The sequence below is a fragment of the Eretmochelys imbricata genome, chromosome 6 (genome assembly GCF_965152235.1).
Source record: "Eretmochelys imbricata isolate rEreImb1 chromosome 6, rEreImb1.hap1, whole genome shotgun sequence".
NCBI lineage: Eukaryota > Metazoa > Chordata > Testudines > Cheloniidae > Eretmochelys > Eretmochelys imbricata.
Genome location: NC_135577.1, coordinates 10,964,543 through 10,986,542, shown reverse-complemented (window position 1 = coordinate 10,986,542; position 22,000 = coordinate 10,964,543). Strand labels below are relative to the sequence as shown.

The window sequence follows — 22,000 nt, the reverse complement described above, 5'->3', positions numbered from 1 at the left end:
AGTTGATGCAAAGCATGCCACACAGATGTTGTAAAGGTACTTACACACTGTGATCAAGACACCCCTTAACCTTCTCTGTTAAGCTATACATTCTGAGCCCCTTGCATCCTGTTTGAAGCAGCAAAGCCAACAGGGCATCTCCAGAGAAGTAATTTATGGTGCCTGTTTCTGCTAGTCAAAGATATAGCACAGATTTCCTTTCTGCTGCAGATTGCAACTTCCTTAACACCCACAACAGCCATAGCTCCTGCACTAGTTGATCTCTCCAAGTCCCTTTCACTGTACATTTCTAGGATTCTGTGATGATTATTAAATTCCAGTAAAGCAGGGATTGCAGAGGCTGAAATCAGGGCCCCACTGTCTAGCCACTCCCTGCCCCCAGGAGTTTAGTCAAGTAGAGATAGTGGGAAATTTTTCAAGGATTTTTTAAAAATTATTTTTGGCCAAAAACTGTCAGTTCATTGACACCAAAACTGTTTGCAGAACAGTGTCAGTACTGACTCGTTTCCCAACTCAAAAAACCGTCGAGAAAAAAGTTTTGAAGTTGTCTGACGTCCCCCGGTTGTTTTCAAAATTAAAAGTATCAGGTTCACCTTTGGAAAGATCCTTCATGTTTTAAAATTTAATGTAATTTGTGCTAAAAAAGAAAAAAAAGCTTAAAGAAAAAGAATCAAAATTGAACAAAACATTTCAAAATGGAGAAAAAAATATTTCAATTGACCCAAACAGATTCTCTTCCCCGCATTTTCCTTTGCAAAAAGTTGACAGACATTTTGGCTCCATTTGGGATGAAAAACCAAATTGAAATGTTGGAAATTCTCCCAGGCTGGGAAGACCATTTCCTGGCTGGCCCTACAGCCTACAAAACCAAGACAAAGGCAGGGACGGGAAGAACACATGGTTACGCTCCAGTTTTAACTCTAGTTAAGGAATGGTTTGAGGACAGGTCCCTGCCCTGTGTTACACAGGGCAGAAAAGATGGTCACAATGTTCCCTACTGGCCTTGGAATCTGAGTCACCTCAGTGTCATTGATGGGGAACAGCAACCCAACCCCCAAAGGATTCCTGAAATCAATGGAATTTAGGCACCTAAGTACCTTTAGCGATCTGGGCCTAAATAATTTGGGGAGAGAAAGTGTGTGGCACAACTGAAGCCAGAGCTGCTGAATCTCAGTCCAATGTCTTTGCCATGAGGCCTCCCCTTGTTCCATGCATGGCTTTATCTCCATGGGCAAAATGCAGGACCATCATTCTCCACAGATGGTGAGATCAGTTAAGGAGAGGACAGACCATCCCACTCATCATTTGGGCCAGGGCTTCTGGAGATAAGGGCCTATCAATAGGCTATGCCCGTAAAAACCAGAGTAGGAAAGCACCCGTCCCTCAAATGACAGCACTGATCTGCACCAAACCGAGTGCACCCACTGGGACTTGACTTGTGCTAGTGCCCGGTGCCAGTTCCAGGTGAGACAACTACGTTTAAGAAGTTGTTAGACGTTCCATCTGGCTCTGTGAACTGGCCCACATCACACAACACGTACCAGGGGAGGTCCATGGGTGTGGGCTGTGAACCCATCGTAGTTGTCATGCCTGGGGCAATGCTCAGTGGAGAGGTGCCAGTAAGAGCACCTGAGCCACACCTGCACTAAGGCTTCAACTCACAACCTATCCAAAAGCTGCTCTGGGGTGAATTACATGGCCGAGTTTTCCTTAGCATAGGCCACACCTGTCCCTGAGTGCAGAGCAACAATGGGGTGGATATTCCTGACCACAGTCAGCTCACCTAGCCTTAGAGAGAAACTGTATTTCCAGGGCCAGGTCCCAGCTGGGGTCAATGGGCCATGGCTCCACCGGGGTCAATGAAGCTGATTTACTGCAGCTGAGTCTCTAGCCTGTGCTGGATCCAGACCCTTTCCCCAGGAAGAAGGGGAGTGGGGACCGGGGGAGAAGGCAGAAGAGGAAAGGAAAAGTTTTGGGCCCTGAGGCGAGGGACAGGACCTGGGGCAGGCAAGGTGTCACTGCCAGATTGCCTCAGCCACTCAGCACTACAGAGCCAGAGCTCCCGAGCTAAGCAGCCACCCAACAGGGCTCAGATTCTGCAGCCCAGCTCCCCCGCCAGGGCTGGACTCCACCAGCAGCTTGGCCCAGAGCCAGAGCCCACAAGAATGGCCTGCACCCCCCAACCCAACAGCCCCCAGCAGCCCAGCGGAGATGAATTCTGTGAGGCTTGGGGGAACAAGCAATCCAAGGAGCTCAGGGTGTCAGGGCTGGGTTCCCCTTGTGCCAGTCCTCCAGAAGGCACTCTGCAGGGTGCTATCCTCTGCCCCCTGCTGGCCAAGCATGGCCTAGTGAGCAAGGTCCAGGAGGTCAAAGGGATACGACGTAACAGGGACAAGCCCAAGACCGCAGCTGCCCCCACCATTACCCAAAATCGTTTATTGTTTCGTCAAGTGGCATAGAAAAAGTAATCTGTTGCTCTTGGCTGGGAAAGTGTAGGATAGCAGCAGAGAGTGAGCCGACTCCCTAGCCCCAGGACTCCCCCTGCCTGCGACATAGAGGGGACGGGTCAGGGCTGGGCCCTGTCACCAATTACAAAATAATAGAGGCTTTAGACCAGGTACATAGTATAAAGGGCAGAGCGGAGGAAGCAGCCAGCTTGCAGGGACGGGGACAGAGGGACCCAGCAGCTCGGGGAGAGAGCGAGTGTGATACAAAGTGCATAGATGTGCCTCCTCTGCCCCCACTTCCACCCCCAAACTGCCCTGCCAGGGGTCCCAGCTGTGCACGGTGGGCGGAGGGGAGTCTCCCATCACTGCGCCGTCCCCTCTTCCACCCCGACGAGCCTCTTTGGAGAGTCAGCTGTCCCAGCCCCAGCAGCAGGAGAGAAAGGCCTGGAAGAGAGAGGAGAGACTGGCTCCCTGCAGCGTCACTGCCCCTCTGGAGGGAGCCTGGATAGCCGCAGCTTGTGACATGTGCTCCACACTGTCAAGGGAGATTCTCCCTAGCCCAAGCAGTCCACGCCTGTTTCTCCAGCAGGATCTAAGCTTGAGTGGCATAAAGGCAACTGTATAGTGCCAAACAGGGCTCCCAGCCCTTCGTCACCAGGAGGATGTTTTCCTGGGTAGACCCATTCGTGGCTATTTGGGGAGGGGGAGGAATTCCCTGGCCAGATCCATCCCCCTGTCAGGGAACGATGGGGCTCCCGGCCCTTCTGGCAGGGGGGACGATTCCCAGCTGGATCTGCCCCGTCAGGAAGCGTTCCCCTGCTGTTCAGTGTGAATATCCCCTTTCAACCGGCTTGGTTCCTGCCCTCCCCAGACAGGCTCAGAGCCATGCCCCAGAGGAAGGACTAGGTGCCAAGCACCACACTGTCCACTAGGTGGTGCAAGGAACCCTAAGAGCCGCTGGCCACACCATTTTGCTGCACTCCTGCCTGAGTCACACATGGCTCATTGCTGGAATTCAGGAAGCAAGGGGTGAAGGATACCACCAGCCTGACCTCCCTGGAGTCAGCACAGCCCCCACCTGCTCTGCCCAGGGACGGGAACGGGAAATCTCCCATAGGAGCACCCAGGGGGCCAGGGGCCAAGACCTTCCCCAAAAACCACGTCCTGCACCCATGTGTCTGAGATCTGAGGTACCAGAGCCCAGTCTGGGCTCCGGCTGCCCGATTTCCACTGGCTGACAGCCCACTTGTACATGCGTTACACCCCTGGGTTTGGACCAAGTGTCCCTTGGCGGTGTCACACCCATTTGCAAGAGGGATTGTGCATCGCACCAGCCGGACATGACTTTGCACAGAGCTCTGCTGGGTGTGCAGCATGTCGTGTGCAAACTGCCACAGTGGAAGTGCGATGCAGCTTTCGGTGCAGGCACATGGGGCCCTCACCTCAATGGGGCTGTCAGGATTTCTTCTTTTTCAGCTTCAGCGCTTGCAGCCAGTGGGGCGAGGTGGCATCTGACCTAGGGGGCGAGGAGGCAGCGGCCATGGCAGAGCTGACAGGAAAAGGATAGAACTTTCTCACCCACCAGGGTCTACGCCCCCCGACACCATCACATCTACACAGCCCCAACCCCCCCAGGGTCTATGCACCCCCCCCCCCATACCTGCAGCCTCCCATTAACACCCCTAGGTGCATAGACACTTGCTGAAACCCACAAACCCAACCTCCCACCAGAGACACCCCACACACACTCACCCTGAGGATTTCTCTGGCTTGGGGGGCAGCACCAGGGGTTTTCCCCCCAAGCCGGGAATCTTGCAGGACTTGGAGCGCTGGACGTGGGGCTCCTTGGGAGGGGTTGGCTTGGCCTCCCCCAGCTGGGCCCCCTCTTCTGCAGAGCGGTTCCGGCCCCGCAGCTTGGCCTGTGCGGGGGGGGAGGCGTCTCAGACAGACACACAGATGCCCTGTCTCTGTCTGTACATCACCCCCCCACCCCCACCCCACAAACAGCACGTCCCCCTGACCGTCCCCAATAGGGTTGCCAACTGTCTAATTACACAAACCCAAACACTCTTGCCCTACCCTCTGCCCTGCCCCTTCTCTGAGGCCCCGCCCCTTCTCCGAGACCCCGCCCTGCTCACTCCATCGCCCTTCCCTCCATCGCTCGCTCTCCCCCACACTCACTCACTTTCACTGGGCTGAGGTGGAGGGGTTCAGAGTATGGGAGGGGGCTCCGGTCTGAGCCTGGGGCAGGGGGTTAGGGTGCAGGAGGGGGGACGGGCTGCAAGCTCTGGGAGGGAGTTTGGGTGCTGGAGGGGGCTCAGGGCTGGGGCAGGGAGTTGGGGTGTGGGAGGCGGGGAGAGGTACGGGCTCCGGCCAGATTGTGCTTACCTCGGGCGGCTCCTGATAAGCAGAGCAGCAGGGCTAAGGCTGGCTCCCTGCCTGCCCTGCCCCTGCGCCACTCCCAGAAGTGGCCAGTACGTCCCTGCAGCCCCTGGGAGGGGGGCCAGGGGTCTCCGTGCACTGCCCCTACCTGCCGGTGCTGTCTGCGCAGCTCCCACTGGCCGCAGTTTCTGGCCAATTGGACCTGTGGAGTAGGCGCTTGGGGCAGGGACAGTGCGCAGAGTCCCCTGCCTCCTCCCCAAGAGCCGAGGAGACATGCTGGCCCAACCTATTCCCCCCACACTTCCCATCCTGCTCCTCACCACCCAAGACCTCCTCCAGAACCCACCTCACCCCCCAGCCCCACTTCTCCTCTCAAGACCCCTCCTCGCCCATGACCATTTCCAACACCCCCTTCCCACTCCCTCTCCTACTCAGCCCTCCCGACATCCCATGGGCACTGGCTGCATCCCTGGTGGGCACCCCGGATCATTCCCACCCCTCCTCCGGCCCGGGAGCCCTGGCAGGCACTACCTTGAGAGCTGAGGGGTTCAGGCCTGGGAAGAGTGGCACCTTCAACCCCTTGGCCGCCAGCGAGGGCCGTGTCCACCGGCTCCGGGGCTCCTCTGCCGCCTCCTCATCTGAGGACACCCAGCGCATCGCTCTGGGCTCTGAGGGGAGACACAGGGTCAGTGTCAGGCCACTCAGGGCCACACGTCAGCACCGCCACTGCGTGGGGACACACGCCAATGCCACTGCCACGGCAGCACATGTGTATTGGTGCCGGTGCCATGTGGGCTCACACGCCAACACACACGCTCCACCCGGGAGTGGGGCACCAACACCATGCCCTATAACACCCCCAATACACCTCCCACCCACAATGATGTGCCACCCAGAAACACACGTAACCATCATGCCACATGGCAACATCCACCACGGCCATGCCAACACCCCTCCGACACAGGACCACACGCTAACAGCACGCCAAGAGCATGCAAGACAAACACCACGCCAACATCACGGCACACCACTGAACAGAAAGCCAGGCTGGCCAGCGAGCCACAGCATGCCCCACCCCACGTCCCACCTGTAGAGTCCTGGAACATCCAGTCGGCCACCTCCACCTCAGACAGTGCCAGGGTGCCTGCAGTGCGCGTGGCCGGCGCCCGGTGACCTCGCTTGCGGCCCAGGTTGGCTCTGCTCCGGTAGATGGTGCTGTCAAGAACTTCCATGCCCTGTACATGTCCCATACATGCCCCGGGGGGGGAGATACTGATCAGTGCCCAGATGTGAGGGGAGAGCCCACAGGAGCACCACGCTGCCCACCAACCCCACAGCTGCTATGGCTACTGATCCAGGAGAGCTGCGGACCCATGCCGAGCCATAAGGGGAAACCCCATGGGGGTGCCAGGCTGCCCCATCTGCCTTGGGACTCCAGCAGGGGCAATCCCAGTCAACCCCTCAGAGGGACCCAATCCCAGAGGCAACCCACAAGGAAGTCGGTATGGATGGGTGTACTCCCTCGGGGGCCCTGGTACATGATCAAGAGCCTATGTGACTCACTAAAGCCAATGAAGGGTTAGTCATCCAGCCCTGGACATTTCCAGTCAGGCTCCCCCGCAGCATGGCAGTGGGGGATTCTCAACCCAGACATGGGGTCCCCCAGCTGGAGGGTCACCAGGGAGGGCATGGGGAGAGTTCCCTTCTGAAGGCAGCCCACGATTCCCCCATGCCAGTCACCACCTGGTGTCCCCATCGGGCAGGGAAAAGTGGGGGCTCGAGGTCACCTGCCCCCTACAGCCCCGGCTCCCAATGTGGACATGAGTGGTGGGGGAAGGAGGCCCATGTACCCAACCACAACCAGCACCAGGCCCAGGAGGGAGCAGAGGCTGCTGGGAAATCCCCCAGGGTCACCTCCAGGAAGGCGAAGTCCTCGCCTGGCGGGGAGGGCTGGCTCCCACAGCGCCCTGGCTGGCTCAGCTTCCTCGCTTCTATTGGCAGCCAGCCCCTGTCCGTGGCATCCGACGGGCTGGGTGCGCCATCCCCTTCGGGCCGGGGCCCGCCATCCTCCTCTTGTGGTAAGGGAGAGGGGTGGGCGTCAGGGCTAGGAGGCAGCCCCCTCTCCTCTCTGGGGCTCTTGCGCTGGGCGACTGCCTTGGCCAACATCTCTTCCAGAAGGGGGCTCGGGCCAGAGAGCTGGGGGCTGCCGGGGCCACTGCTGAGGGAGAGAACAGTGAGACCCTGCTGTCCCTGGTCCATGGAGCCCCCCATGCCCCAGTCCTCTGCTCCAGACCCTTCCCCCACTCCCCTCCCAGCCTCCTCTGCTTCCCCTCCCCCATACTCCCCTCCCAGCTTCCTCTGCTCCCCCCTCGCTGCGCGCGAAGCCCACATCTACAGTCCCCTCACCTGGCCTTATGGGGCATACAACAGATGGGGCTCCTCGCAGCTTGGCCTGGGCACCTGCCCAGGAGCTAGCCCAGGAAATGAGCGCAGCTCACCCCAATGTAGCACTAACTCTAGGGCCCAAACACTCCCTCCAAGAAGATCAAAATCATTATCCCCATGAGGGAACTGAGGCAAGGGACAGGGAGGCGACTTGCCCGGGGGTTCAATAGCAGAGCTGGGGATAGAACCCAGACACATTCTGATTCCTTTAACCTAATTCACTGGGTAGGGCGGGAAGGTGTCCTGCCTGGGAGCAGCTGGCAGAGGCCTTCAGAGAGCCACAGGAGGGGTGCACAGCCTAGAGCAACAGGTGGGACAACAGAGCCAGGCCCCAGCACCCAGAAGATCTCTGGCGTCAGGGAAGGAACATGCCAGCCAGAGAGGAGAAGCCCAGTGCTGCCACTCTCAGTCAGCAGGGTCTGGGGCTTGGGAAGAAGAGAATGGGAACCTGACAGGCTATCAGAGGCCGGTCAGCGGATGCAGATTCTGGGGCTGATCAGCCCACTCCAGAGGTTGGGCAGAGGCAGTTTTTAAACACTGGATACTCCCAGCATCTGGCCCCGAATGCTGGGAAGCTCAACTGGGGCTTTGAGGGTAGTGGCTCTCTTTGTGTTTTGGAAGATCTTCCTCCAGGTCCTCTCCCTGTTCCAAGGAGGACAAATGGAGCATGTTAGTAGAGCGCGTGGACAGCACACTGATGGGCAGCCTGAGAGGAGGGCCGGCAGAGTGACGGATGCACAGACACAGGATAAAGGACACACGTGGTGCATCTCCAGCCTCAGCTACCCCAAAAGTGGGGGGCAGAAACACACTGCTCTTGGCAGTGCCTAGATGCCATGGCTCGGCTGTTAGCTCTGCAGGGCCCTGATCCTGGGCAGCGCCCCACTACAACCCTGGAAGCGGTGCAAACCCAGCTTAGCCAGCAGCCAGGACATTGAGTTCCAAGCCCCATGCAACAACTGACTGCTGGCTGGTTCCCATGATCTCCGACAACTGGACAGCTACTCCAGAACCAATTACATCATCCACCACCAACTGCAGCCTGAGTTCTTACGTGCCAGAGCCTTCCTGCAGAGCATGCAGACCAGAATGCTGCTGTGAGTTCGGGGGGAAGGGTCCCCTTCTGTGGATGCATCCCCTGTATCAGAAGCTAATGGGGAACCAGGACTGCTCCAGGGACTCCAGAGGGGGAAGCCATGTGCCAGAAGCCCATAGGCTCCCAGGCTGTGAAGGGGGTACTTAGCTGTTGTGGGACGTCAGCACATTTCCATCCATCATGGACAGCCACCTGGAAACCCCAACCAGTGTTCCCTCTAATTTTTCCCATCCGTGTGCAGAATGTATTTTGTTATCTGCACTGATATGGAGGTGATATGTGACACATCACCTTCATATTGGTGCACGTAACAAAATTCATGTGGTGGGGGTGGGGCTGAGGGGTTCAGAGTTTGGGAGGAGGCTCAGGGCTGGGGCAGAGGGTTGAGGTACAGGGGTGTGAGGACTCCGGCTGGGGATGTGGGCTCTGGGGTGGGACCGGGAATGAACAGCTTGGGGCTGGGGCAGGGGGTTGGGGGGGGGAGTAGGCTCCGGGTGGGGATGAGGGATTAGGGGTGCAGGAGGGTGCTCCAGGGCTATGGCGGGGAGACAGGACTTGCCCCAGCTCTCTCTCTCTCTCTCCCTGCAGCAGCACCTGGGCTGGGGGAGAGAGGCATCTCCCCCCGCCATGGCAGCTCCAGGGCTGGGACACAGGATAGGCACCTCTCCACAGGTCCGGGCTGGGGTTGGGTTCAGGGAGGGGCACCCCGGCTAGGATAGGTCCAGGTCAGGTTGGGGGCTGGACTAGGTTGGGGCCAGGGTAGGGCTGCCTCTCCCCCAGACTGCAGAAGGTCCCTGAGCAGGTCCCTTGAGCGCCTGCGTGGTGCTAAATTGGCCGTTGTGCAGCTGTGCAGCATACAGGGAACGTGGATCCCAACCCCGGGATACTCCATATGGGCCAAGTGAAGCTGTCGGACCCCGTGGAGGAACATGAAAGGGACACATTGCCTGAGAGCTGGGAAGGAATCTGAAGAACTAAGCCAGTGAACTAAAGGAGGCCGGTTGGGAACAGCTACTACACGGGAGGGAAGGGGGTGCTGATGATGCTTTAAGGGGAGCGCCACGGCACACGAGATGTCGCCAAAGCAGCACAGCTCCCATACAGTGAGAGCTCCCCACTCTGCTCCAATGCCTTGGCTAAGCTCTCCTCCCTCTACCTGCTGGTGTTCTCCTCTGGGACTAGAGGCTGCTGCTGGCGATCAGCCCTCAGACAGCACCCAGTGGGGAAAAGCACAAAGTACACACAACAGCTGTCGGGGGAAGGGTTCTTGGCAAGGGACCCTCCCCCACAATTCTGGAACTTTCCCCTTCCATAGGTGTTAAGGCCAGAAGAGACCAATCGATCATCTAGCCCAACCTTCTGCATAACACAGCCAGTTACCCCCATCCTGAGCTCAGTAATTTGTGTTTGGTTCAACGTGTCTTCCAGGAGGGCAGCCAGGCTTCATCTGAAGACACCAAGGGATGGAAAAATCCACTACCTCCCTTGGCCATCTGTTCAAAGTGTGGCCTTCCCTCCTAATCTGAATGTGTCATTTGATGAGGCTCAGGTGAATAGGATCCGGGAGATGACACAGGCCAGAGAACTGCCCCAACCACAGTGGCTTCCAATTTCCACAGTGGTTAATGATTTTTGGGGGGGGGTTCCTTTTTTGGGGGGGGGGGTAGCAATCTGAGACAGCTGAAAGGGGCTCAAGTTCTCAGAAAGCACAGAGCACCTGGGAAGAAGGTCCATTGAAGGCACTTCCAGTTGGGCTAATGAGTTTGCTCAGTGGCTCTAATGGCTTAGACAAAAGACCCTGCACTGGAGGCTACTGAGAGTACAGGAGCCGAGGCAGGAGGGGAAGCGCTATCTCTGATTTGAAAACAGGAAGCGCTGCAAGAATGGACGGCCTGTTCTCCTAGCACAACGAAGCTAGTGGCAGAAAGTCCCGTGGGCCTGATGCACCATAGACTACACGCTGGACAAGGGAGGAGAAAATAGATGGATAGCAACATTCACCAATGAGACAAAGCTACTGGATGGCCAAGGCCACCCACCGAGGCCAGGAAACCCAGCGACAGATGGAATTCAACAGACACAATCTGTGTGTTGTAAGGAACAGCCTGCCCGCCTGGGCCAGGGGGCCTGCGTCTGGCCACCCCTGGTCGACTCTCAGGGCGAGCTAGAAAGGGGTTTTCTAGACTGGGCTGGGGGAGCTCAGAGGGAAGGAAGCTGGGCTTTGATTCAGGGGGCTGAACAGAGGTGGACATCCTCCTTTCAGCACACAGAGATGGGAGGGAAACGTCTGGGCGCTGGAGCCCAGGGCAGGCAGAGGAGTGGTTCTCTGGGCGGACATCCTGCCTACGCTGAAACATAAAACTGCCCTGAGACATAAGGATGGGCTAGCACCTTCTGCCTGGGCAGCTGCCTCCAGGTCTGAATTAAACAGGCTGTGGGTGAACAACAGAACTCCTGGCAGGGCCACGGGCAGCTCAAAGCCAAGGCCAGCTGAGCCAGCGAGAAAGGGGACGAAGATGCAAACGGGAATGTTCAAGTGGTCACGGCAGCTCTTTGACTCAAAGCCAAGGCGCCGAAGCAAGGAGGGTTACAGGAGAGGAAGGAGGAGGTCCACAGGTGGTGGGCGGAAAGCAACTCAGCTGCCCGGATCAAGCCAGCACGAGGAGGCACATGACCATGCTGGGTGGCAGTCCACGGGAGGCGTCCCCAAGGAGAGGAGGTGTTAAGCAGTGGAACTCACTGCTGCAGAATGTTTGAGAGCAATGAGCTCAGCAGCAGGCATCTGCCATTTAGGCAAGCGCAGCAGTGCTGATCTCCACAATGGGAGTACTCTGTCTGAACAGCCCCACACTGGGATTGGGAGGAGATCTCCCCCCTTCCCCTCTGAAAACAGTTGCTTTTTGAGACCGGAACCCAGCCTAGGTGGGGCACCACCTGCTCTGATGAGCAGTGAAGGCTGGGATGGATCACCCTACACTTCTGCCCAACCTTCATGCACTCAGTGCAGCCCTCACCTGTCTCCATGCAGCTCCAAGCCAGTCATGGCTGTGGCATTGGTTTGTTTCCCACGTCCAATCCTGACCTCGCTGGCCCAGTCCATCTGCCCTGCTCCAGCCTCCCCGGTCTCAGCGGACCCCTCGTCCCCACAGCCGAACTCATGGCTCCAGTCAGTCTGTCTCGCACTGGCCTCTGCTGGGCCCACGCTCTCGAAGCCACGGGCCGTGGCCGGGCCTTCCGTACCGAGGTCGCTGGCCCCGTCTGGCTGCCCCACGCCAGGCTCTCTGGGTGTATCGAAGCCCTCCATCCCCAGACTGCTAGACGGATCCATGCTGCTCACGCTCAGTTCATTTGTCCAGTCCATCCATCCCCTGCTGGGCTCCTCAGGACTGATTGCCCCCAGGCCAACAGAGGGACCTATGCCATGGAGTCCTAGATCTTGGGCCCAGTCAGAGTGTCCCACACCAGCCTCTCTGGGCTCATCCAAGTCCACAGTCCTGGTATGGCCAGCCCAGTCAGTCTGGCTCTCTCCAAGCTCTGCTGGGCCCAGGGTCCCGATGGCACCAGATGGATCCAAAGCACTCAAGCCAAAGCCACCTGCCCGCTCAGTCCCAATGACACCATACTGGCTTTCGTGCTCAGCTCCTCCGATCCTGAAATCACTGACACAATCCCTCCTAGCAAAGAGAAACTTGCTCTCCTGCCAGTTGGTGCCACTCCACCCTGGCTTCCTGGCACCAGGCTCTTGGGCTGAGCTGTCAGGGTCTCCAACACCAGAACCAAAGGCACTCTCCTGATCTGTATGGTGAATGTCATATTCACCAAGCCAAGCTGGCTTGTCAGGGCTGAACGCTCTGTCCTGCTGGGCATCATCACTGAACTTGCGGGTCCAATCTGGCTTGTCCTCCTGGGCAGTATTGCCAACTTCATATTCACGGGTCCACTCTCTACCCTGCCCACTGGTCTTGACACTGCACTCATGGGTCCAGTCTGGCTTCCCAGCACCAAACTCCTTATCCTGGTGGTCCATATCACTGAGACCGTGCTCATGGGTCCAGTCTGGCTTGCTGGTGCCAAACCCTCTATCCTGCTGGTCTGTATCACCGACACCGTGCTCACGGGTCCAGTCTGGCTTGCGAATACCAAACTCTCTATCCTGTTGGTCAATATCACCGACACCAGGCTCATGGGTAGAGTCTGGCCTGCTGGTACCAAACTCTCTATCCTGCCGGGCTGTATCACCCACACTGTACTCAGGAGTCCAGTCTGGTTTGCTGGTACTGAACCTCTTGTCCTGCTGGGTGTTGTCCCCAATGCCGTAGGTGCTGGTCCAGTCCAGTTTCCTGGTACTGAACTCCCCATCCGAGCTGTCAGCACCACCAATGTCGTACTGGCTGCTCCAGTCTGGCTTGCCGGGGCTGAACTCCCCTTCCTGCCGGCAGCTGTCCCCGATGCCGTAGGCGTCAGGCCAGTTTCTGTGTCCCACATTGGAATCACCCAGCAGCTCTGTCTCTTTGTACACGCCACTCCAGTCCCGTGTGCTGGTGCCAAACTCCCGATCCTGCTCTGTCTCACCAGCTCTGTAACTGCCGGGCCATTCTGTCTTCCCCATGCCAGTCTCGCTAGCCCAGCCAAACTCACCGGCCCGGTGGGCCCCTCTGATGCCAAACTCGCTGCACAGATCCTTCCGCGACCAACCAAGGAGATCCTGAGGGGTTGGGGGGGGGGGAAGGAGAATAGGGTTAAAAGAGGAAAGAGTTTGTGGGGAAGGGGATATGAGAGGATCAGCTTCTCCCTCCCAAACTGGCCAGGCTGTATGAGAGGCAGGCAGGATTCCAGGGGAATCTGTCTCTTGGGGGCACTTCCCCCATAGCTGCAACATTGGGGTCCTGGGTTACCCTCCACTCCTGAGCATCACCCCTCCACCCAGCAAGACAGGCAGGAGATTCATTCACCCTTCCTGAGGTCTCCGGTTCACTAGCCCCTCTGATCCTGCCCCAATGCCCTTTGCTTTCAGGGACAGCCCTTCTGCCACAGCACTTGGGAGGAGCAAGATCTCATTGGGCAGCCCCAGCCAATCTTAACTCCCCACCCAACCCAGCCCAGCGGAGCGGCCACAGGAACAAGGTCTCCTGGGTCCCCCCACCCAGATACTGCCAGAAGCACCATCTGTACTCACAGCCAGACAGGGAGTGCTCCATTCACTCCCTTGCTGAGCACGCCCAGCCTCATCCCGCAGCTCCAAGTTAGCCAAGAGTCGCCCCAGGACAGACATCCTGCCAGCCTCCCTGGCCATGGCTGTGGCAGGCTACCCCATGCACCCCAAGAGGGATAGCCCAGGAGAGGCCAGCTCTATGGCTGCCTTCAACGGCTCTCCCTGTCCCAGCTCGCCCCAGCATGCTTCACTCTGCCTCTGCCCAACCTGTCCGACTGCTCTGCACACTCCGCCAGCGGCCAATGCCCAGCCCTGCAGAACTGAGCCCAGCTTGCTCAGCGTAGAACACCCACCCCTCGCCCCAGCAGGGATGGGCTGAGAAGGGGGCTTTCGCCTCCCCCACATTTACCTGGGGAGAGTGCCCCCTGCTGGGCCTGGGGAGATACCCCCACCCACCCACATACCCTTGGGAGATGCCCCCCCACAGTCCCCAGATCCAGCAGGAGGTGCTCTACCCACAGTGAGACACCCCCCACACTCACTGTGGGGAGATACCCCTCCCCCACACTCACCCTGGGGAGAGCACCTCCAGCTGGGCCTGGGGAGACAGAGAGACACACACTGAGGAGACGAAGTCCTCCTCCCACCCTCCATCCCACCCCCCCTGGTGCCAAGAGATCCCCCCTTCCCTCCTGCAGACGGTCACCCCTCCTTTACCTCTGGCCCTGCAGGGTCCCTGGGCTCGGGCGTGCCCTTTCTCTTGGTCTCATCTGCGCTGGGCGGGGGCGATGCCAGCAGCTCATCCAGCCAGCGTGCATTGGGATGTGGCTCAGAACCCGCCTTGCCTGGCCTCAGGCCCTCCTGGCAGCTCCCCACTGACGCCAAGTCGTCCTCCTGGCATTGGTCAGCACCAACTGGCCGGGGAGTGTCAGACAACAGGACTGGGGCGGCTTGCTCCTGGTCTGGCTCTGGCTCGGTCAGCCGCAGGGGGGCGCCTAGCAGTGGCCTGCCTTGCTCCTCCCAGATAGTGCCCACCTCATCCACCACTGCAGGGCCCTTCAGCTCGGCCACGGCTGCCTCCGTTTGTGCGACGGGGCCCCCAGGACATGTGGCCTCCAGGCCCCCCACCTCAGTCGCTCCCTGATCACATGGGGCCCCCATGGCACCATCCAGGCGGGCAGAACTCCCTGCAGCCTCGGCGTCCTGCCAATCCAGGGCAGTGCTGAGTTGCGTTGCCCTCTGCCCCTCAGAGCTGCTGCTTTCCTCAGACCCTTTGGGGCTGGGGGCCAGGCCCTCCCCTTCCAAGTCCCCCTGCTCAGAGAGGCCAGAGTCATCTGCCTCTCTAAGGGGGGACCTGGGGGGCTCCCACTCCACAGCCCGGGATGGGAACGCCCACTCAAATGACTGTGACAGGTTCCAGTTGGACTCACCCTCCAGGGGTGGCCCAGGGTGGGGGAGCCCTCCACTGGGCAGGGCAGCCGGGGAGCCCCGCAGCACTTCCATTCCTAGCTCCTTGTCCGGCAGCTGCACCACCCCATCTGAGGAGCGCTGTAGCCCCAGCTGTGGGCACTGGAAGTCCTCGTCTGCTGGCGCAGGCCCTGTGAATGGCTCCGCATCACTGGAGAGTGAAGGGGAGCCCCGCTCAGGAGATTGGGGGCTGTATGGGGACACTGGGGACTCAGTGGGTCCATCGGGGGACCCCGGAGACCAAGAGACTCTGGTGGGGAGCTTAGGACACAGATTGGGGGTGTCTGGGGATGGAACAGGAGCTTTGGGGGCCCCTGGGGAGTGAGTGATTCTGTGGGGCAGCTCAGCAGGGATGCCTGGGGCCAGGGCCCGCCCTGCAGGGGGGCTACGGGGGAGCTCTGTGGGGGCATCTGGAGTGCCTGGTGCCATGCCTGCAGGGAGGCCGGAGGGGGGTTGGGACCCCACACCAGGAGCCTCCAGAGACCCCAGGGAGCAGGAGATTCTGTGGCAGAGCTCAGCTGGAGCATCAGGGGCCGGGACTAGGCCTATGGGGAACTTAGGCAGAGACTCAGGGGTGCCTGGGAAGCCGGGCCCAACACTGGTGGGGAGTTCAGTGTGGGCAGGGGGCGAGCCCAGGGCAGGGAGCTCGGCAGGCACAGCAGGGGACCCCAGGGCTGAGGCAGGATGCTCGGCAGGGAGGTAGAGGGCCCCTGGGGCCAGGGCAAGGCCAGCAGAGTTGCCAGGGGCCACCCTGAACGGGAGCTCAGCAGGAGCCACAGGGATGGGACAGGTCCGGGCCAAGGAGAACTGTGAGAAGAATGGGAGATCATTATCCATGCACCCCCCCAGATTGATGGGGCTCCCCCCCAAGACAGCTCCCAACTACCACTGCCCAGAGCTTCCATCACCATCCCCCGGTGCATCCCGATCCCCAGCGCCTGGCGCTTCCCCCCTCATCTGCCAGATGGCCCCTGACCCCCAGTGCTTCTCCCCACCCCAGCGCCCGGGGCTCCCCCACATCCCCTGGATGGTCCATGACCCCCATCACCAAGAGCTTCCCCCCACCAGTGTCCAGGGCTGTGCCCCATCCCCTAGACAGCTCCCAACCTCCAGCTCCCAGGGCTTCCTCCCCCCCCCGACCCCCAGCATCTGGGGCTCCCCCTGCCGGATGGCCCCCCAACACCCAGGACTACACCCCCCCACACACATTGCTTTCCCCCCAACCCACACCGCCTGAGGCTTCCCCCCATCCCTCAGACAGCCCCTGACCTCCACCACCCAGGAATCACCCTTGGATGCCCCCTGACTTCCGCTGCCCGGGTCCCCACTAGAGTGTCCCTTCCCCATGTGAAGTGTCTCACTGGAGGCATTAAGGATGTTTCCCATGTGACTCAGCCCAGCTGGATCCCAATCTCCTTTGGGGGTGCTGCTGCCTAGCCCTGTCCCACCCTTTGGGCTCAGGCGACCCCTCCAGCCTGGCTCCTGTCCCACGCCCAGCTCCCTAGCTTAGCCTCAGCTGCAGCTTCCCATGATCTAGGTGCCCGCCCCTTCCCCACTGCGAGGAGCCCCATGGCAGGGAGATGAAGGCAGAGAGGAGGAGGAGGAGCAGGAAGGAGGAAGCAGGAGGAATCAAGCCATATGGCTGCAGAGTGGCATTCAGGGCTTTGGAGACCCCCAGCCCCAGGGCAGGAGGGTCAGATGCCCCCTCCCTCACCAGGGAGAAGGGAAGGGGGCCCCAGTGTCAGTTCCCCACTCCGCCCCCACCAGGAAAAGGGAGTTAATGGTTAACCTCTTCCTGGCTATCTCCCAGGAATCCTGAGAGGAGTGGCTTGGGGGGGGGGGGCGGGCCCTCTCCACCCTCCCTGCCTAGAGGTTTGGCCAAGGGCCCAGTGGGGCTGGGAACCGCCCGCCTGCTGCATACCTGCCAGGTCAGCGAGCCCAACACGGTGAGTCAGGGCTGCTCCCTCCTGGGTGCAGGCATACAGACTGAGAGTGAGCGCCGGGTTCCCAGTCCCCTGGGCCAACCACCCAGGGCTGCTGCCACGGGGGGAAGCACCCCCCTCAGGAGATCCTGATTATATTGGCTGGCGTGGTCTCGTGTGTCCAACCCGCTCCCCAGGGCTGGGCGAGATAAAACAGCATTGGCCTAGGAGCCTATGGGTGGAGGACCCATGGTGCCATGCAGTACGCCTGGGTTCTTGATCACTCCCTTTCCATGCCTGGGTGAGGTTCAATAGGCTCAGGGACCCATGGTGTCATGCAGGATGCCTGGGTTCTTGATTACTCCCTTTCCATGCCTGGGGGAGGTTCAATAGGCCCAGAGACCCATGGAACACCTGGGTTCTTGATCACTCCCTTCCCATGCATGGGGGAGGTTCAATGTGCCAAGGACTCAACAAGTGGGGGACCCATGGTGCCATGCAGGACACTTGAGTTCCTATGGCCTCACCTCCCGGGAGAGCTGCAGGAGCTGGTGCCCTAGGGCTGGCAGAGAAGGGAGAGGAGACACGCACCCCAGAGAGAGGGAGCCCAGGAGGAGACAGGAGAGCCCGGAAGGAGAGCACTGAGCAGAGCAGCTGCCACGCTGGAGGGGGCGAGCCGAGAACTCACACCAGGGGGGGACGGCGGCTTTCTGCGTCCGGACTGGTCCCCGTTGCAGCTGGCGCTGGCTGGGGAGGAGCCACTGAGAGAGAGAAAACATGGAGAAATGGGGGGTTAGTCTCCAGAACAAGGAATATTTTAGTCAGCAGGATGGAGGCAGCATGGCTTAGCGGGTAGGGCACTGGACTCCGGAGGTCTATTTGCAGCTCTGCTGCTGAGTGCCTTGGATATCCCTTCCCTGTGCCTCAAGTTTTCCCATGTGTAAAATGGGGATAATGATATTGACCTCCTTGGGAAAGTGCTTTGAGATCTATGGATTTAAAGCTCTCCAGAAGAGCTCGATACTATTATCTTCACCAGGATCCACCCTGTCCTCTCTAACTCCACAGTTGCATCCCATTCAACTCCCACCTCTATTGATGGCCCCTTCTCTCTACTAAGAGCCCTTCACCCTCACATCCAAAGCCAGTCAGAACCTCACCACCTGCCCACAGCTGATCTTCTCCCATCCTCTCCCACACCAGCCACCCAGTGTCCCCTGCACCAGGATCATGCTCCAGGTCCACTCTCCTCTTCCAAACATTTCTCCAGGGTTCCTTCCTACCTGGCACTCTCGCCACGTACCTCCATGTTGTGTGTCTCAGACTGCCAGCTTTCAGGGAATGGGAACATCTCCCAGGCCTCATCTACTGTCAACTCACTTGGTTTAATTAAACCAAGCACACAGTCCTGACATGTGGACCCTTACTGAACAGCTTATTTTGGTTTAGCTTAACTGCATTCCTAACCAACTCAAAATAAACCAAGGCCTTGTGGACATGTTACAATTATCTAATATCCACTCCCTTTGGGAATCATGCCAAGTTTGTGACCTCAGCCACATCCTGTGGCAAGGAGTTCCACAGGCTAACTCTGTATTAAGTGTTAAGGTCTTGTCCATATGCAGAGCTGCACTCATCTAACTACCGGGCTGATTTTATACAGGTGTCAAAGAGCTGTTTGGATGCCTCTAGGATTCTCCTCTACATCCAGGAAGCACCATGTAACAATCCCCTTTCTGGCTTCCTCTCCGCTTCCCTGGGGGGAAGATCTGGCACCAGATCCTAGCGCCTTTGCCAGATTCTTACCCATAACGTAGTGCAGCACACCTTGCCCACTCCTCCTCCACACACACCCCTTCCAGCACAGAACAGACAAGGCCTTTACCCACAATGTCCTGCATGCCCCACCTCTGCACATCAGCCCCTCACCTTTCCCTGGAGGCTGAGCCAGGGTGTCTCTCTGCTTCTCCATCTGAGGGCTCTGGCGGGCGTTCTCCAATGGGACTCGGGCTTCCTTCCCTCTTCATCCTGCTAGCGACCGGCTTGTCCCCACAGGACGCTCTGCTCTCCTGTGCTTTGGGGGGCCCAGATACCCAGGAGGCCTCAAAGCGGGGGGCGATGGCGTCACCTTCCCCTCCCTCAGCACTAGGCTGTCTCCGAAAGGCGGCATAGCCTTTGGGCCCGAAGCGGGAGCTGCCATCAGGGCTGAAGATTGAGCGCGGGCCCCAGGCTGGGTCAGGACTGCCCGACCCCTCTTTGCAGGGGCGCTCCATCTTGGCCAAGATCTCTTCCACTGTGGTGCCGGGGAAGCGCTCCCGCTTGGCCGCCACTGGCACCGGCTTCACTTTGAACGCGGCAGTGCCCTTGAGGACTCCTAGGGGCCCCGGATCAGGGAGCGTCACAGGAGCAAGCGATCTCTCTTCCGTGGTACAGAGTGGGGCTCCCACTGCAGGTGGCAGTGCCCCCTTCCCATTGGAGGTCTCCCCTGGGGGGCTCTTGAGGCCGAAGGACAGGCGTTTAAGGGCTGTGCTGCTGCCACCGTATGGCTTGGGACCCGCCAGCAGGTTGATCTTCTCGGCAGAGGGGAACTCGAGGCGGGGAGGCCGCGACCCAGGGGACAGTGCCGGGGTGCAGGGCTTGGCAGGTACAGCCGGTTTGGGCAACATGCGGGGTTTGGGCCCAACTGGCGGCTTCAGGCAAGTGTCACCTGGGGCAGGGGGAGAGAAAGAGCTTCTCTCAGAGCCCAGCCACAGAGCAGTCACTGCCCTGGCCAGCCCCCCAGCAGGGGCAACCCAGACAGCCCAAGCAACCCCACCCCCGCAGACTAGCCATTCCGGGGTGGACATGGCTCTCCAGGGTCTGCGCTGACAGATGCTCAGTGCTGGGGGGTTATGATGGTTGCACCACTCTGAGAACTCAAATTTGTCTCACAGATGGACCCCTGAAAAGCATGGCCCTGTGTCCCACCTCCCACCCTCAGAGTCAGCCTGGGGCAGGATCGAAGCGGATGTCCCCAGAGGGGAAAGGTTCCATGTCCCACCTCCCACCCCCAGAGTCAGCCTGGGGCAGGATCAGAGCGGATGGCCCCAGAGGGGAAAGGTTCCATGTCCCACCTCCCACCCCCAGAGTCAGCCTGGGGCAGGATCAGAGCGGATGGCCCCAGAGGGGAAAGGTTCCATGTCCCACCTCCCACCCCCAGAGTCAGCCTGGGGCAGGATCAGAGCGGATGGCCCCAGAGGGGAAAGGTTCCATGTCCCACTCCACACCCCCAGGCATTTTCTGAACTCTGTGATGCTCCTCATTCCCCTGTGCCCATCACTCAAGCGAGCTGCTCCCCAGCTCTGTTATTCTCCATCCCAGCCCCCCTCTACTCTTCCCTTACCCACCAGCACGTACCTGTCTCAGGGCTGCCTGCCAGCTGCCCACCTCTGGCCCCCATGCTGCCATTGGAGGTAGCGCAGGGAGGTGGGGGGCGCAGGGAGTGTGTCTGGGAGGCCATGGTGGCACCTGGGCTGAGGCTCGATGAACTCGGTGCACACGTCAGCCCCTAGGTGAGAGATGGTAGATCAGGGCTGTCTTAGAAAGGAGCAATCAGATTTGGTCCTCCCCACCCCAGCTCCCAGCCATGGCCTGATTTTCCAGCATGCCCCTCAGCTCCAGCTGCAGCCCCCTCCTTGCTGCTCCTGTGAAAGCCCCACATGGCCCCCATCAGCCCCCGCCTCCCTCTGGCCACATCATGCTGTCACCTCCCGAGGATGCCCCCTAGCCACGCAGGGCATTGTACCACCCCTCCACCACAGGCCCCACACTCACTGCACAGCCCCAGCCGCACCTCGACCTCCATTGCTCTGCACCCCATGTACAGCTGGCAAACAAAGTCCCCTACCCCAACTTCCACCCTGCCCCCCCCCACACAGTGCCGACCCCTGCACTCCTCCCACAGTGCCAGACCCTTGCCTCCCCTCAGTGCCCCCATGCACAGTATCAACTCCCCACCCCGCCCCCACACATGGTGCCAAACACCCACCCAGCCTTATTCAGTGCCAACCCCCACCCCCACACACAGTGACAGACCCCTGCCTCCCCTCAGCCCCCTATGCACATCACCAACTTCTCACCCCTACCCCCCACACAGTGCCAACCCCCTGCTCCTCCCTACGCAGTTCCAAACTCTCATGTCCCTACAGTGCCAGACCCTTGCCTCCCCTCAGCACCCCCATACACAGCACCAACTCCCCACCCCTACCACCACATATGGAGCCAACACCCTCCACAGTGCCAGTCCCCCGGCCCACACCCCCAGCCCTCCCCACACATGCCAAGCCCCTGTACATAGTGCCAGTCCCCCTGCCCCACCCAGCCCTCTGCACACAGTTCCAACCCCTCACTCCCCCACAAACGCCCCAAGCCCTGTCCCATTCACAGCGCTGACTCCCCACCCACACAGTGCCAACTCCCGGTGCCAACCTGGCCCCCAACTCTCTACCCGCCCCCGCACGCACGCACGGCGCCCACACCCCTCTGGGTCAAGCGTGGTTCAGCACCAGCTGGACTCTCCTGGGCCGGCCGCTGGGAGCCTGGCTCACCTTCCCGGCAGCTGCCTCATCGTAGGCCGGGCTGGGGTGCACAAGCTCCCGTGACTCAGGCTGCAGGGACGAGAAAAACCAGCTAGCTCCGAGGGCCTGACTCCGAGCCCTCCCCTTCCAGCCCCAGCCCCAGCCCCAGCCCCGCCTCCCTCCCCCGCCCCACTCCCCCAACCCCTCCCCTTCACCCCTCCTCCTGCCCCACTCCCCCTCTCCTCACCCTCCCCAGCCCCGCCTCCCTTCCCCCAGCCCCTCCCCTTCACCCCTCCTCCTGACTCATTCCGCATCTCCTCTCCCCCCAGCCCTGCCCCACTTCCCCCAGCCCCTCCCCTTCACCACTCCTCTTGCCTCACTCCCCCTCTTCTCTCCCCCAGCCCCACCCCCTAACCCGTCCCACTCCCCCCAGCCCCGCCTCCCTTACCCCGCCCACTCCTGCTCCGCTCCGCTCCGCTCCACTCCCCTTTTCTTCTGCCTCCCTTCCCCCTCCCCTCCACCACTCCTGCTGC

The 22,000-nt window shown here is 60.0% G+C and overlaps 1 protein-coding gene across 3 annotated transcripts; it reads right to left on the bottom strand.

The window, feature by feature from the left end:
• Positions 1-2,421: 2,421 nt before the first annotated feature.
• Positions 2,422-21,626, bottom strand: TNKS1BP1 (tankyrase 1 binding protein 1). Of its 3 annotated transcripts, none has more exons than XM_077820808.1 (12): positions 21,498-21,626; positions 20,308-20,458; positions 18,841-19,618; positions 17,600-17,672; positions 14,240-15,796; positions 11,385-13,075; positions 6,744-7,047; positions 5,917-6,064; positions 5,361-5,497; positions 4,200-4,366; positions 3,890-3,996; positions 2,422-2,891 (listed from the first exon to the last, which is right to left on the bottom strand). In XM_077820808.1, the coding sequence occupies exons 2-11, from the start codon at positions 20,408-20,410 to the stop codon at positions 3,903-3,905; spliced, it is 5,052 nt and encodes a 1,683-aa protein (XP_077676934.1). In that variant the 5' UTR covers positions 20,411-20,458; positions 21,498-21,626; the 3' UTR covers positions 2,422-2,891; positions 3,890-3,902. The 3 variants fall into 3 exon arrangements, with proteins under 3 accessions (XP_077676934.1, XP_077676936.1, XP_077676935.1); XM_077820810.1 differs by having other exon boundaries at positions 3,890-3,963; XM_077820809.1 differs by having other exon boundaries at positions 6,744-7,044.
• Positions 21,627-22,000: the final 374 nt, after the last annotated feature.

Bases quoted from the DNA above. Each gene is read 5' to 3' on its own strand.
- TNKS1BP1 (XM_077820808.1), bottom strand. From the start codon at position 20,410: ATGGCCTCCCAGACACACTCCCTGCGCCCCCCACCTCCCTGCGCTACC. The intron at 19,619-20,307 runs GTACGTGCTGGT...CCCCTGCCCCAG, and splicing joins GGCAGGCAGCCCTGAGACAG to GTGACACTTGCCTGAAGCCG. The intron at 5,498-5,916 runs GTGGGACGTGGG...GTCTCCCCTCAG, and splicing joins GATGTTCCAGGACTCTACAG to AGCCCAGAGCGATGCGCTGG.